Genomic DNA, 17,109 nt, shown 5'->3' with positions numbered 1-17,109 from the left:
ACCTTCCTAGTCTTTTCTTCTATTTATTTTGCTTGTGAATCAGATTAAATATGGAATACCTGAAATCATCTGACTTCTATTCCTGTGTTCATTTCATTCTTCCTACATGGCATTTTGAAATTTCCTCTGCATCAGTAATGCCTCCAAGCTTTGCAGCATCAGCAAATGTTATTAGTGCATACCTTATTTTTGTGCTCAAGTCACTAGTGATATTAAATAATATCTATATAAAAATTGACACTGCCCACAGTCAGCTCCCATACACAGCATTCAGTTGTTTTAATTTCTAGCATCTTCATAATGACCATGTTAAGTAGTTTACTGAATTACTTCCAGGTACATGCAAACTACTGTTGTTTGTTGTTGAGAAAATCACTTATCTTACCAAGTAAACAGATGCAGTACAATCTGCTTTTATTAAAAAGAAGTTGGAGATTATCCCATTTTCCATTTATTTCTAGAGAGCCCTTCATTCAAAACACAATATAAAGCCTAAGACAGAGCGAGGATTAAATGAGCAAACCAACTTTTGCTGAATTCTGTTCTATTTCTTTTTAAATATTGGCTGTATATTTGGTGATCTCCAGTCAAACAGCACTGTTTCTGTTTTTCTTGAATCTTTCCTACCAAGTCTGTAATACCATGTGCCAGATCTTTCTCTGTGCTGTGATGGGAATGAGCCCACTCTTCCTGCCTTGAGCCCCCTTATCTGCCTGAATCTTGTTTCTGTCAATAAAATGGCATTTTCTTCTTTGCAAACTGATCATCTTGTCTTTCAGCCCAAACTTGACATCCTAATTCTTAATGAGAACTGAGGCAAGAGAGACGTCTATTCATAAACCATGACTATCTCATCTTTAGCACCCAGATTATCTTTTCTTCATAGAGGATCTACTTTTTTACAGTTATTTATTTGCACAATTGAAAAAAAAGCCCACATGATGATATCCTGTTTTCACATTTTTCTTGTTGTTGGAAAAAAAAAAATAATTAAGCACCAGAAGTAAAATGTTACATGATTACTGCATTTGATTTGCCCTAGCAAGGTGGTGACCATTCAGTGACAGTTATTCCTACGAAGCTTGCAGGGTGGCCATGTGATATTGCAAGGCAATGTGAATATTTAAATTCAACACCCATCTCAGAAAGACTTTTCTATGCTGTAAGTGGCTCAGATGGCCAGAATCCACAGATGGGAGATCAGTTAACAGTGATATGAAATTGAGAATAGCTTCATTAATCTTTACTATATGCCATATGCCTTGAAGTCAATACAGTTATTTCTGCTTTATACCAGTTTTACACCAGCGTACACTGCAAAAAAGTCTGCTATCATTTTTCTTCCTTAACCATGGTGATAACTGCATTTAAAAAATAAATGTATCTTCATCACGGAACAAATATCTTAAGATGTTACTTAGCCGTGGAATCCATGCTAATGTTCTCATATTTGGCCTGGCTTTGTGCCACGTAATCATATTTTGGTCTCCTCGGTGCATGTTGAATTTTACCTCTTTTTTCATTCAGAAATGCTTTCTCTTGTAGTGATTACCATGCACTTGATCATTTAGTGATCAAGATACTTAACTAGTTTTAAAGGGGAAAAGTGAACAGGAGGACAGAATCCTTTCTTCTCGGTCACACTGCAGCAGCAGATGACTTACAGATCCTGGCACTCCCAGTAATACTTTATTATTAATTTCTGTGCTGCAGCCAGAGGTATGACAAGCTGCTACTCTCCTGGAGCTTAGAAGGAGGATGCTCAGTTTGGGCTGCACAGACCACTTCTTATACTACAATGGCAACCAATCTGGAAAAGAACTCAGTACTGCTAGTGATACCTATGCTGGGGAGGCATGCTTAGATGTGAGGAGTATAACCAGATAACCAAGTACCAGGAGAGGGGAGAATGCACCCAATTCCTCCCTCTAAAGGAATATTCATTACCAGGACATGCTGGTACATTCTACGACATTTGTATAAACAGCCTATGTTAAACTGCATAAAGGGAAATTCTACTTACAAAAACTTTCACTGTGGAAAAGTCAATCTTTTCTGTTCCTTCCCTTTTGAATTTGCACAGTATGGTGCTTCGGTCTGGTTTTTCAGTAATATTTTGGACACTGAAGTGTATCTTCACAGTCTGTGAACCATTCATATATGACAGATAAACTTCTACCTCAGTTTTAGAAATATTCAAGTTGTCATTTTCTTTCTAGAGGGAAAAAATTGAATATAATAAGCAGTCACTAAATATGGTAAGATGTAAAAGAAATTTCAATGACTGTTTTAAATAAGTAATTACAGTTTATTACTTTCAAACTTACTTACATATATTTTTAATTCCAGATCAGGATCCAGCTCAGTGTGCAGCTGATAGTTAATGAACACTGGGTCAGGGTGATAATGCAATTTGACACAAGGTACAAAGGCAGTTTCCACTTTAAATATCATATCAACAACTTTACCCTCCGTTGCATGGCTCAGACTTGGCGATAAGTAATGATACTCAGATTTATTTTGAGGATACTCAGAGATCTAGAAAGGCAATAGCAAAGCTGCGACAGTCATTAAGTACTCAACAGTGTGTACAGTTACAAACAGAGGCAATCAAAATGATTTTAAAGCCTTCCTGACTTCACACAGATAACTGGCAAATGTCTTCTCTATGATCACGGCTGCATGCAGAGCACCTGAGAAAGTTTCTTTGTCGAGACTGTGTCTACCTTTAAGCATATTTGCCACACTCTCTGTGAGCTGTTTTAAGGCTGACTGAACACTGCAAAGGCAGCTATTTCCTGCAGTGAGATGGGAATAGTGATGACGAATTCTCCTTCCTTCCCCTCAATGCAGGTCCTATGAGACAGGCAGAACAAGCTTTTCGGCACCCTTGGGCACTGCCTCTCTCCACTCCTGCACTTGCCAAAGTGGAGTTTGTTATAGACATCCATCCCATGGGCAACTCCACGGGGCAGTGCTACTGTTTTCTGGTCTTTGTGCTACAAATTCTGGGGGCAACACCTCCTCACAGCCTTGGAAGAAGGCTTTCAACTCAACGTTATCTCGTCTCCTCCTGTTTGCTGAGGCATTGGCACCATGTGGGTGCCAGAGAGACATACAAGATCCTCTCCCTCAACTGAACCACATCTGGAGCTTGAGAGGATGCTCAAGAAAGGACAGTTTTGGAACAAGTCTCTGGAGCGTAGAAAATATCACAGAGGATCATGCAGGGGAGTAGCTTATGTTTATCCATGATCCTGTACTCAGAATATATGCAACCATAATCCTACAAGTGGTCATGTTTATTTTAGGAGGATGACTGATGTTAAGTGTGTATAAGCATTTGAAAAATGCTGAGATCCTCCTAAAACCTTAGGAACAAAACCTAATCTCTTAATAGACCTCCATTTGGTATTGTAAAGAAGATTAAGACTTACGGTGAGGTTTGATCTCTGGTCATCTGAAATAATCACTTTGTCCACCACATTCAAATTTCTACCAGTTGTAGTTATTTTGCGACCACCACTGTTAAAAAAAAAAAAAGAAAAAAAAAAGGCAGGGGAAGGCAAGGTTAAAATTATCTCTTTTCCTACAAATAAACTCCCTATTAAAGCTTTAGCTGTGAATGAATTACTCATGCATTTTCCTTTGGTAGAAGCCTATAAAATAGAGTCAACATGCAGGACAAGATAATTTGAGCTATATAGCGTAATGCCATCTTTTCTTCATAATGTTATGATAAATGCTTTTGCACAAAACCAAATGACTTGAAAGCTTATGAACACATTCTCTTTTTCAAAAAAACTCTTCTTGTGTTTTCTTTTCTCACAGCCCAAGGACTAGACTGCAAGTTAATATTCTGTCTTGAGGAAAGAGCATCATGGTACTTCTCTATCCTGAAGCAGCTCTGTCTGTGCTTAATTCCTGTCTTCCTCAGGACAAACCAATGGTGCCAGGCACCTCGCAGGGAACATGCTTGTCGATGTTCAGACCATCTGTCTCATCACACACAATGGTGCTTGTATAAAAGGGCTGGCTCATCATTTCTGCTGAACACAGTTGGAGTGGTTTAAGGTATTATTAATTTCCAGCTGTCTGTGCTGCACCTCACCTGGAGGCAAGGGCACGTGCCCTATAGCTGCTCAGCTGCTGCAGCTGCCAGCCCAATGCATTACCTCAAACCCACACTTGGCAGTGCTTGATGCCAAGATATCAGCTTGAGAACATGAAAGCGGGTAAAATCCCTTCTGCTACTCTGCTGCACAGGCAGACGGACAGGTGGAAAGCTGTGCCTGAGAATGTCTCAAACCACCCTGCAAGTCTGACACCAGAGCTGAGAGCTTCTCGCAGAACACAGCAGAGGCTTGAAAGGAGGAGCTCCTTTGGCTTTAAAGAACCCAGTCCTAAAGCAAGGCTGCACCTTCCATTTCCAGTGTTGAGTACTTTCCCTTCCAATTCACTGATACTTTATATTGTTTTGAAGATGAAGTGTATAGGAGCACCAAGAAATTCATCAGAGTTTGAAAGAAAGTTAACTGAAGTTTGAATTTGCATGTGCTAGCAAATTTTGGATTTAGCTTTAGCTGGAAGAGATGACTTCTACTATGGAGACTTGAGACAGGCAGTTAGGAGTTTGTGGAATCCTACAAGTCACAGAATCATCCATGCAGCTATTGTGACCCTATCTATACGTTAAATGTTAAATCAGTTCACTGACAGAAATTCATCCTCCACAACACATCACCGCAGTCATCCATGTTCATATTAGTTGCAGCCTGGCCAAGGAAGAATGCTCACGCATACTGGCTTAGTGGAACCACATTTTAATAAATACATAAAAAGTATAGAAAGACACACTTTACCTGATCCAGGAGGTATTTGGTGTGATTCCAAAACATGCTGGCAGTGAAACATAATGCAGGGTGACTGGTGGTGAACATTTTCTCCCGTCAGCCTGTATGCATACACTTTTGGCCTCTTTACGCATTGGTGGGAGAGCAAATGTCATTTGTGTATCATTTATCACATTTCTAACTTTAATGCTGTAGGAGAAAGAAAACAGTCACAGATGCTGAATCACAGATGCCATTATGTCACTAATTTGGTGTTACTACATGAAGCCTATAACCTAACGTAAAGGATGAAGAGAGGAAAGGAATGAATCTTTGAGCTGCCAGATGGAAGTGAAGAGAGAGAGCAGGGAGTGGAAAAGAGAAAGTAGGGCTTCTTTTGAATGAAGTTGCTATGTGTCACCATAATTATACAGTATGGTACGGATACTGGTCTCAAGGCCTTGGGACAAGGCTATGTAATGCAATGAGTGATTTTCCTGTTATTTTGTACGCTGTTCAAAAAAAATGGCTCAAAAGCTAGTCAAGAATGAGAATCTTCAGATTACTCTTCTTTTTCACTCTTTTCTTGCTTCATTTTTTGTCTTTTGCTCTTCCCTCCCTTTCTTTCCTTTCTTTCTTTCTCTCTGCCATCCCTTCCTCTTTTTTCCCCTTTCTCTCCTTTCCTTCTCTTCTTTCCCCTTCTCTCTCCTCCCTCCCCACACTTGTCTTCCTTTTCTTTCTTCTCTCTCCACTCTTTTTCTGTATCTCTGTTCTTCCCTTCCTCTCTTCTCTTTTGTTTTCCACGGTTCTCAGAAAATTCATGGTTGAAGTAAAAATTGAGCAGTACCATATGAACACTTGCTCAAGTGCAAGCTATATAAAAAGGGCTTGGTAATCGCAGGCAGCCATTGCAGCTGCTACTGAAAATGACTGATTGAGAATAAGATAGCCTAATTTCCTAGGGTTTTACACTGTGCAATCATCAATAGAGAAAAGTACAAGTTGTTGCATGAGAGATTTCCTTCCCTGGCGTCTTGTCTGTGCCTTCAAAAGCCAAAGCCTAGAATATGTGGGGAATAATTTGAAGCAGAGGAGAGCCAAACAAAAGTTGAGGTTTTTGGTCTTCCTGTGACCTAATTTCTTGTTGCCTGCTGCAAGAAACAAATGGCCACACATACAGACATACCCTAACCAATGTTGAGAAAAATTCCCACCTACCCACCCCACATCTTGTACTGTACCCAAACACCACACTCATTTCCATCCTTTGGGAATACGATGTGGAAGATTAACTAAAGGAGTGCAGAGCATCCCCCTTTGCTGAGGAGAGGTCCAGGACAGCTGTTCACACAATAGTGCAACTAGGGAAAAATTGGGTTTGGAGTGTAAACAAACAATTTACACTATGCAAAATAAACAGCAGTACTTTTCAGAGCTGTGCTAACTCACATTTCTTGTTTACAGCCACTGCTTCCTGTCAGTATCAGTTTTATGCCTGATGCATGTGTAAAGTTTTCTCCTTTGACTGTTATTTCACTTTTGCCCAACGTAGAAATCCACAAAGGCTCGATGGAATGAATGTTGATATGCTATTAGAAAACAAAGCAAAACAAAATCTGTTTATAAAAAGGCTAGGCAGTTAGACAGCAGCAAAAACAACCACTGCTCAGAAATGTGGGTTTGATGGCACTGAGATGCATTTTGCTTATTAATTTCATATCTTGTTATGTTTGATCCTGGGAAGTACTGTCAATCACAACTTCTTTACAAGCCAACTACTTTTACCTACATAATTTATACTTCAATTTATCTCATAAGAAATCTGCCAAAAGGAATCACAATCTGACATGCTGGAAGGTATGAAAAAACCCAGTTTGAAATGATACATTTTGCATGATTCTTGAAGAACTACGAAACAACATGAGACAAAAACCACAGTGCTGTCACAATAAGAGACTGGAGAAACAAATGAAGGTACTTCTCATGACCTGAAAAAGGAAAGCAGAGTCAAATCCCAGAATGAAAAGTCAAGAAATAGCCCAGAATGAGCTTTACTACCTGAAGCACAACTGCAGAAATCTTTCGGTATTCCATTTTGATGCAAAGAAGCTCACAAATCTATCTCCATGCTTTTAAGAATAACCCCAGTTTGTGGTGAAGCTGTCAGTCTTATATAAGTGCGCCTAGTTTTAAACTTTTCTATGTGTTTTTCTTTATGTATCTTTACATTTACTTACTTTAATTTACTAACAGCACCAAGAAAGAGATTTTTTTCCTAGCATATTTGCTATGGAAATGATGTGATTGACAGCATCTCATGTTTACTCAGATTTGATGCTTCCCTGTTTCAACAATCAGTGTCAGGTTCCTCTCTGTGCATCTTTCAGACATCAAAAGAAAACAGTAAACATTCAAAAAAAAAAAAAAAAAAAGAACCAACGGGAAAATACACATGTGAAACCACAAAATGTTTGAAACCTCCTCAGGGAAATGATTTCTGGGTTGGTTTTAGATTGCCTGCACAACCAGTTTCAATTCAGTTTTTAGAGTTTTCTGATTATCCTGATTTCTGTTAAGTCTGCCTGTGGATGTATTCTTGAATAAGTTTAGCCCCTGACACTGAGAAGAGAGCTAGTGCAGAACCTCTTAGGAAAGCTAAGAATGTTGTTGCCACAGCAGTTTTCTCCCCACTGATCTTTTTGCGTACACAGATTGGCAGCCAGACTTCAGGCTTATTTTCTGAGGGGATGATGTGGGTCCCAACTCCAGTCCTCTGCAAAAAAAAGCCACTGCCTGCTTCAGAAAGTGCATTTTCCCCACACACTACCATCAGACGCCTAAGCAATGCAGAACAAATGTGAGACCTGTCACAGCTGACTAAAAGCCACAGGTTGTGCCTGAAGGAAAGAGCAATGGAGGGCAAAGGCCAGGGCCAAAGGGCTTGCAAAAGCAAGGAATTTGTTAATGAATTTCCTTTGCTCCAAGGTGACTTCTGGTAGGAATAATGGAGGAGGGCAAAGGAAATGGCTAACAAACTGCTGAAGGGGAAAGTACACTCCCACCCTGACCTGGGGATCAGATTAACCCTTGGTAAGTGAGGAAGATGAATGAGGCAGAAATTTGAGATCCTGAAGCCCTCGAAACAGCAGTGCCTTACTGCAGCTACATCCTGCCCTGTCCCTCTGTTTGTGCCCCGGTGTCTCACACACAGTCACAAGCCAAACACTACAGAAAGGAGGCCAAAACTGCTTAGGGCTCCCCCAGGCAAACAGCAGGATCATACAGTATCACAGAAGCACACGGAGACCTGCACAGCTACATTAAGACAGCAAGCAGCAGGCAGAAACACAGAGTGCCCAGGGGTGAAGGCAGAAAATGAGGCCTCTTCGAACTGCAGCTCACATCCACTGGGTGTATAAGCAAAGAAAGATGGTGTGGTTGTTGTGAAGAGTGCTTTGCTTGCCTTCTTCCCTCTTTTTAAGCTAAGTGGAAACCAGGGTGAGAAGAAGCTTCACCCCAGCTAAGCCTTTACCAGAGTGCTGTGACGTGGGCTTCCTCACTGCACCCTGCCATGCTAGATGGCATCAGGCACATAGAGGCAGTTCTGGGGCCAGCTTGCCTCCATCACTGGAGAGCCAGTCTTCAGACATGCCTGGGGAAATCTGCAGCACTTTCCTCAGCAGCGAAGAAGCTGAAAGCAGGAAAGGCAAGGCTTTCTCGCAGGCCAGCTAGCTTGGCAGTCCTTATTTCCTCAGAGCAAGGGATCCGCTGCCCCTCAGTTCCTGCACACGCAGCCCTTGCTTAGCTAGAAGAGGCTCCTGCAAGTATGAGGAAAGGAAACAGCAGAGGCAGAAAGTCATTTATAAAAGCCAGAAGTTGTGAGGCACACCGATGCCATGGTGATGAAAGAGAGGCACAAAGAAAGGGTGCAGCAGGTCCTCAGGTGATGTAAATCAGCATCACCCTGTCAGCTCCAATAGAGCTCTGAACTTGGAGACCTCGCCCTGGCCCGGACAGCACGACGCTTCCCTGGGGCTGTGTAAACAGTGACAGCCACATCCTCAGAGCTGCGGTTAGTGCGGCTGCAGGTCACAGTGAGATGCCTGGCAATGGCCTGGTTTAATCAGCCTCTGCCTCCCCGGGGAGCTCATGCCTGTCCCTGCATTCCTTCAACAGAGCTGGCATAGGACTTCGAGGCCACACAGAGACATGGATCATGCAGCCGACCCAGCTGAAAAACAATCTGCTGAAAGAAAACATGGATTTCCAGCCAAATCAGTTCCCCTGTCAAATGCACGTGCACAATCACTCCTGCTGTTGTTGTGGTGCAAGGGGAGGAGGGTGCAGGCATGGAAACCAGCAGCTGGAAACAGGAGGAGGGCTGGAGATCCCATCACCAAAATAAATGTATTAATGCAAATGCTGTGCTGGGGTTGTGGGAAGACACAAATCCTCTTTCTTGACCCTCCAATATGTTCTTCTTAAAGCCCCAGTAGTCAAAGGAAAACAGGATTTCAAATGCAATTTCAAGCCCTCTGAAAGGATCAATCATGTCTAAATAAACATCTGTCTTGGGGCTGCCTGTAGTGCTTTCACAGCCTTGTCCATCACTGTCTTTTCCAGATAAGGCATGTGAAAGAAAGCCATCTCCCAAAGAAGTCCAACTATTTACCAATGTCAAATTAATGCACTTGGAAGCAGAGCAAAGAATTTCCTCTGTTCTTTCACCAGCAATAATGCTTTGTATGCACACCAAATCCAGAATATTAATGTTCAGAAGCACAAGTATTGAAATCACCCTCTTCTCTGTGGAAAATAAAACAAATTTTGTGATATTGTTTAAGGCCTCAGCTGAATGGCCGGATTTAGGAGGTAATTCCTGTCTTCACAGGTAAAAGTTTGTATAGTTCTAATGAAACATTTAGAGATAGGAACACAGTGCCTATTTATACCAACCATGCTATCATTCACAGTGAAGCAGAAACCAAAATGGGTAGGGAGCAAATCTCTATGTAGTTACTCATCAATCAAATTTTTCTTCACTACTCATTCCTCTCCTAATATCTGCATGTCATAAGCAACCACGGATGACAAGATTGCTCAGTTTTATGAAAAAAACCAACCACTTGACCATGAAGAATAAAGAGATAACCTTGTGGTTAACAGGCTGTTCTATGAGGAAAAAAGAGTAAGTTCACACACAGTCTTTATGATTTCAGGAGAGAACTGAACAACCAGATTCAGACACGTACTGTGCCACCAGTAACATTTCCATTCCGGTGATCCAGCTTGAGTGGGACAGATGGAGGTTAGTTCCATCTTCACTCTACCCACAAGCTTTTGTGGAGTGCCTAAACATAACAAACATGGAATTTAAGTGATTCTGCAAATACTGCATCTAGAGGTAGGCATGTGACTTTTGCGGTGCTTACTATCTCAATGCCTGGATCTGAAACCCAAAACTTTGCTGGTACCTTTAAACATCAACCAAGCACTAAGAAAAACAGTTTTAATCCAAGATACGCATTACTTTTCTATGTTCTTCATCCACAACCGAGTTCCTCTGCAAAGTCCTCTCATTTTGCAAAAGTTTCTCCCCCCGCCCATAGTACTTCAATAATGCTGATCTTGAAATGCTAACTAACCTCTGATTTCTGGGCTGTGGTGATATCCTTGGAAGTATTTTGGACACTGCAAATATCCTGAAAAAAATCAGCATTTCTCCATGTCAGGACAAGAAAGAGAGAGAGTATTGCTCAGATGTAAACAATACAACGAAAAGGTATCACAGGGGATTCCAGGCCTCCTCAACAAACTTCACCTGGCAGGCAGTGGCAGGAGAGACACGTGTCCACTTACAGCTGGCACACTCACCGTCGTGTATGCACCGTGAACAGCTGTTAATACACAGAACAAGAGATTTTGTAAGAAAAAGGGACTCAAATCTAGATTCAGTCATGAATGTGAAATTTCAAGTGACAGATAAAATGCACAAATCCAAGAGAAAAACCTGGCAAGCATGTAATGAAATACGTAAAACATAACCTGAGTCTACCCTCCAAACCTACTGTTCTGTTCTGCTTATTCTGAGGACAAATTTAGTATGAAATAGAGTCTGTGCTAAGACGCTGAAAGTCATATACTTCTGAAAAGCAAGAAGTAGGCAGAGCATTATATTTTATTTTGCTCTGATCTTCTCTGATATGTAAGTGGCCAGTTAGTACATTCCATCCCGAATAGGGCAAACTTTCCAAACTTCTACTCTGTGTGCATAAGTGTTAGCAAGTATTTCTTATTTATTGTTGCCTCTCCTTACCAAAAAATAGGCCCATTGGAGACCAGCTCATATCTGATGCATTGATCAGCACAGAGGATGGCCAAGAGCAGCATGCTCTTCTCAGCTCCATCCATGCTGGGAACAGCTGTGCCTTAGAGGAAAATAGTTCCTTCTCTATGTTGCTCCAGGGACCAGGCAGCAATGTGCTACTTCCCAAAAAGCAGGAGTTCAGTTTCATGCCAAGTTGCCTATGAATTAGCCTCCTCATAAAGGAAAGAGGTGTTCTGAAAGGAAATACTAGAGCTACCTGGAGTATCTGTTAGTCAGACCTAGATTTTAACAACCACGTATCGTAAAGGTTTTGGCCATCTACTGGGCCGAGAACAATTGCATTGTTCTATTGCAAGCTCTCAACAATGACTTTGGCTCTGAAAAAGAAAAAAGTACATATATGTACAGAACAACAGGTATTTGTTATTGTTAGCAGATTAGATGCTTTTTCTCTTGTTAAAACGTATTCATGCTATCCTTGTACCACATTTGAATCACGTCCTGTTCAGTTAAAGAACAGCTCCATAAGGTGACTTTCACAGATTCTCTTGATTTCTCTGACCTAGGTCTTATCCTGAGTACCAGAGGCACCTTATTCACAAGAACAAAAAGGATTTTAATGTCATTATGACATCCTTTATTATCTCTTCAGGCACTCAGTCATTCAGTCATTGTAATACCTCTCCTACAGCTGCTAGAGTCCCATTAAATAAAAGAGTCATCAGAAGAAGTATCTTTCTAAAGGCAATCAAAAAAGAGGAGAAGGAGGAAATGGGCCAAGAAAAGGGATTCAGCTATCTTTAATGAAAAGTATTTCCTTAATAACAAAAAAAGAACAGTCACACTTCCAGTGCAAATATATAAACCTCCCAAAGAACTGCAGTAGGAAGCAGGTTCTTACTTTTCCAACTGAAATGTTTCTGTGATATTCCAAGAGCTTGAGGACAGTGACGCTTCAAGGACCAGACAATCTGGAAAAATGTGACTGTTAGACAAATGCTGAATATTACAAGAAATACTTGTTAAAAAATAACTGACCTGAAGACTTGCGTGCATTCAGTCGTTCTCTACGTGGTACCCACTATCCCTCACAAACATATTCCTCACATTTTTGTCTAATAAAAATAACTAGATTTTGTCCTTCCATAGCGCCCTTCTGCGAAGTTATTCAAACGCTACACACACACTCATTAATTGAGCTATATGCCACCTATGCATGATACAGACAAGTAATGTTATTGACAAGATATAGATAAGGAAATGTCACCACAAAATAAGGATATTATAAATCATCTCCTGAAGAACACACAGTATACCTGTGGCACAGCCAGACCCTGAATTCAACATTTCCAGTACAACAGAACAGACTGTTCAAATGCAGGAGACCCTGACATACTGTACTTCTATCTCTTTCTGTCTCACTTGGGTTTAGAGTCTTCTTTTGTAATCTATGCAGTAGCAATTTTCATCCTATTTAAATCTTTTATGATTGCATGAGTCAATTTGCTATTATTTCAGCTAGTAATTACTATACCGACAATTCGCTGGCAGCTGTGGAATGAAAGAGGATCTTCTCCCATGAGCAGAATACCACATCGAAAAACAGAGTTAGATATATACCACTTAAGCCATGGTCTCTTTCATCTGTGTGCCTGCAGATGTGTACGTCTGCAAAATGAATGAGTGTCTGAGATCAAATGAAACCCACGTGTGCAGACCTTCCTAGCTTTCCTATGCTAAGAAGCAGGAGAGCTTTTTAATACAGGAAAGCTACACAGATTTCAAGTATACCCACCTTGCAAAGGTAGAGAAAGCTTTGCCTTTATCACAGGCTGGCTTGTTCAGATGAAAACCAGCTTTGGCTACATTTAAATTGCTAAATAAGTAGTATCTCCTGGCTCCACATGCCAGCATGGCACTTGGGCGCTTACTGCACAGGCCACCTGACAGCTTGTTAGAAACAACCCTTGGGACTGTTGGTGTGCTTAAATACCTTGCTAAATGGAAAGCAAAGCGTCTGACTTTAAAGTTATTTCAGTAATTGAAGATGTAGATGAGCATGTACAGACACTTTGAAATCCTCCACCATTTTTATCTTCAGAAATCTACATGTCTGCAGAGATGTCTGCTGGGCACAAAATTGACTGAATGACTTCCCTGTTCATCGTATGAGAGCTCAAACCATGAGCTACTAAAATGCAATATTTTACTGGGGGTAATAAGTAAAAGCTTGAATTTTATCAATGTCTGGCAACGCTTTCTTCTAAGTTTATTTAAACAGTTTAGAAAGAATACTGTCAAAAATGATTTCCTGATTTTGTCTATACTGAAATTTATGGAAAACAAACATTGCTTTCTGCATGACCTGGGCTGACCTTTGAAATCCACCAGACCGCACCGAATAGCAGGTATTTCCAAGTCCCACCCCCTACCTCCCTCCCTACTTTGCTTCCTTTCTTCCTTCCCTCCTTTCAACCTCCCTGCAACCTCCTTTCCGATGGCTGTAGACAGTGAAGAGATGTCCCATCAACGTCTCCAGACTGAACAGCCCCATTTCCCTCAGCCACTCCTCGTAAGTCCCTTTTTTAGTCCCTTCAGCAGCTGCACAGCTCTTGTGTGCTCATACTCCAACAATTCAATATCCTCCTTGTAGCAAGGGGCCAAAGACTGAACACAGTACTCAAGCTGCAGTCTCATCAGCGCTGTGTACAATGTCAAAATCACCTCCCTAGTCCTGCTGGCCTTGCTATTTCTGATGCAGGCCAGGATGCCATTGGCCTTCTTGGCCACCTGGGCACACTGCTGTCATCTAACACCCCCAGGCCCTTTTCTGCTGGGCACCTTTCCAGCCCATACCACTGCATGGAGTTGTTATGAGCCACATGCATTACCCAGCACTGAGCCTGGTTGGATGCCATGTGGCCAGATTTGGCCCATTGATTTGGCTTATACAGATCTCTCTGCAGAGCCTTCCTGTCCTAAATTATTAAACAAAACTGTCCCTGAGACTGAGTCCTGGGAATGCCACCTGTGACCAGCTGCCCAAGGAACTGAACTGTGTTCACTGTAACTCTTAGCCCAGCCATCACACAGTTCTTCACCCACAGAACTGTATGCCTGTCTAAGCTATGAGCAGCCAGTTTCTCCAGGACAAGATACCCACAAAATGCACAAAACAGATCACATGATTCATGCATCCAGTACAGATCAGGTCTCTAATTTTGAGAACAACTTGCGAGCAGTGTAGCAAAAGAACGAGTGCAAATGGATTCAACCAATAACTTAGAAAGATTAAAGAAATTCAGTCAGACACAGACTGATACATCAGTGAAATTGCTCTTTTAGAAGAAAATCACTTTCTCACAAGTGTCTAAATTAGGTTGAAAGAGCTCACTGAATGTTGAGATTATTTTTTATACAGACATTCACACTGAGATTTTCCTTGTATTTATGCTGGTACACCTTGGTTTGAAAACAAATTCAGCTTGCAGGTGAGAGAAGGGCTAAGATGGGTTAATCTGTCAAAGTAGAGCATTGCACCAGCACTGCTTCCATGGCTCCAGCCAGCCTGACTGGCCTTGCAGCTTCCCTAAGTTTCCTTACATATCTCCTAACTGCATCATGTAAATGTAGGCCCCAAAGCTGAGACATTGCACTGCTATAGGCTGATTTGAAGAAGCTGCTTCTAGTAACAGGTTAATGTGTTTTATTACTCCTAGAGAGAACTTCATAATAACAAATTGTTAATGATCAAGAGTACTGTAAGTATACTCAAAATCACTTGACAAAATAGGAATAATTTTTAAATGACATTTAATATAAAGTATTACTTACTGTTCTAAGATCTGTATTTATGCACAGTTCTCTTCAGTAATAAATACATAAATAATAATGACAGCAAATAAGTATTAAATAAATGTAATATTAAGACATACCATGATCCAGTATCACTGGAGTAGCGAGATTGCAGACACAGGATGAGTTTTCCAGCACTACATTTTCATGAGGCATTTCAATAGGTTTTACAGTTTTTATTATACAGGAAGTAAGGGTTTTGCTTATACTTGCAGACACAGAAATCTATAAAACAATAAGAACATAAGCATTCAATAGATATCTTGTAATAGTTGTTAAATAGCCCCCTTGCCTCTACAGAAAATTTCAAACTATGAAATGTAGAAATATAATCTTTTATTCAGCAGCAGACAATTCATTAGGCAGCTTCTCCAAGGAGAAGACCTCTCCCAACTGGAAAAACAATACAAAGAGTCCAGAAATGAACAGCATTGCTTACTTGCACAAATTAAATGGATCTCTAACGTATGTGAGGGGAGCAATCTAAACTATTTTGGATTTTAAAACAAGAATTTTGCTGTAGCAGTATTACATGCTGTTACAGTTTCTTCAAAATATTTGAGTAAGAATTACAAATCCTCACAGAGAGCCAACATTTGCATCCATACCTAAAATGCACTTAATTATGAAAGAGAAATTGTCTCATAATTAATTATTCTTTGTTTCTGGCTGAGAGTGCTTTACAAATGTGAGCACATTAATGCATTCAATCAGGAAACCAGAAACAATACCATGCAGATTAAGTGGCCAGTCACCATACTTGATAATCAAATACTCAAGGCTCTGTTTGCTGAGAACAGATACTGAGCAAATACTAATATCAAGCACTTAAAAGACGCATTTGTGCTAGCATGTGTGTCCCAGTGAATGTTTAATAACTTGTTACAAAGCTCAGAACTTACATAATGAACTCAATACATAGTCACTGGAAATATGAAAATAACTAACACAGTGATATAATGGAAAAGTTGTCTTTGTCAGTAGAGCAAATTTTTGAGACAACATCATGAAGATGTTGCTTCAAGATATATTTTATAGGAGAGGAAGAGAACATCTGTCTGATCTACATATTCAACTTGCACAGTTTTCCAATACATTTGCCAATTGTTGAGGTAAGAGGGATTAACGTATGGAACATCATGTCAAAAGAAGGGAAGCTGCAATAAGTAATAACATGACACATTTTAAGTCACAGTAAACAAACATGCATAAAACTGGGTGTACATACCTGATTTTTGGCAGGGAACCTTAGCAGGATTTTCAGATCTTTATCAGGTGCATGTGAAATGCTAAGCCAACCCTTTGTGCTGTTTGAACGTGTACAATTTTCTTTTAATGTGCACCTAAAATTATACATAAGATTATACTAGCTTCCTCATGGTGGCTTTGATTTCAGACACTGTACTTCAACTTATTTAGTATGCTATTGATTTTTTACAGGAACACTATTGATTTTTTACAGGGAATATGGTTATAATTGCAAAAAGCTCCAGGGAAACAATCAGCGAAATGTTCTGCTTATTGAAATAAATTACAATGCATTGATATATGCTCTAGGGACCTAATTAAGTCAATGGGACTCAGGCAGATGTTAGATGCTTGGCAAGTAACAACAGACTTGGTAGTCAGGGACAGACTTTATTACCCCGAATTTTGACTACTTCATTGTACAGCTCTGAATCTGACCTCCCTCATTTCCCTCTACACTCAATGGAGAGAAATATGCTCTTTCAGGGTCAAGTTATCCTAACCTATTTTCGACATTAATGCAAAAATGAAATGAACCACTTTATGAAAGCTGCTGTTTCTCTCCAATGTAAATAACAGGAGATGGGGGTGAAGCTCAGATGTGGAACCACACTTTGAATGTAAAGCTGAGATGAATTAATTATTCTTTCCAGTCACCTCTGTTGTCCACTGATATGAATAGCAATCTTTGCTTTTGATTATAAACACCTGTTTTGGAAAGGTAATTCAAAAAATATATCTCATTCTTCAATAATGAAATTAATTTCAGAAGTAGGATAGCAAAAAGGAAATGAAAATGTTACAGATGCCAAATCGTAGGATGAAGAAACTATACAACAGCACGAA

The 17,109-nt window shown here is 40.4% G+C and overlaps 1 protein-coding gene across 1 annotated transcript in view; it reads right to left on the bottom strand.

The window, feature by feature from the left end:
- PLXNC1 (plexin C1) overlaps positions 1–17,109 on the bottom strand; it is a 68,106-nt gene that overhangs the window by 31,409 nt on the left and 19,588 nt on the right. The window contains exons 5-14 of the mRNA XM_042889785.1: positions 16,244–16,358; positions 15,096–15,240; positions 12,062–12,131; positions 10,654–10,729; positions 10,478–10,534; positions 6,282–6,421; positions 4,863–5,042; positions 3,438–3,525; positions 2,332–2,538; positions 2,024–2,215 (exon numbers count right to left, since the gene is read on the bottom strand). Of these exons, the coding sequence (XP_042745719.1) occupies positions 2,024–2,215; positions 2,332–2,538; positions 3,438–3,525; positions 4,863–5,042; positions 6,282–6,421; positions 10,478–10,534; positions 10,654–10,729; positions 12,062–12,131; positions 15,096–15,240; positions 16,244–16,358 (1,270 nt within the window). The remainder of the gene's footprint in view (positions 1–2,023; positions 2,216–2,331; positions 2,539–3,437; positions 3,526–4,862; positions 5,043–6,281; positions 6,422–10,477; positions 10,535–10,653; positions 10,730–12,061; positions 12,132–15,095; positions 15,241–16,243; positions 16,359–17,109) is intronic.

This window comes from Lagopus leucura, unplaced genomic scaffold, assembly GCF_019238085.1.
Source record: "Lagopus leucura isolate 7727_CA_CO unplaced genomic scaffold, USGS_WTPT01 Super-Scaffold_100159, whole genome shotgun sequence".
Taxonomy (NCBI): Eukaryota; Metazoa; Chordata; class Aves; order Galliformes; family Phasianidae; genus Lagopus; species Lagopus leucura.
This window is presented reverse-complemented; position numbering and strand designations above follow the sequence as displayed.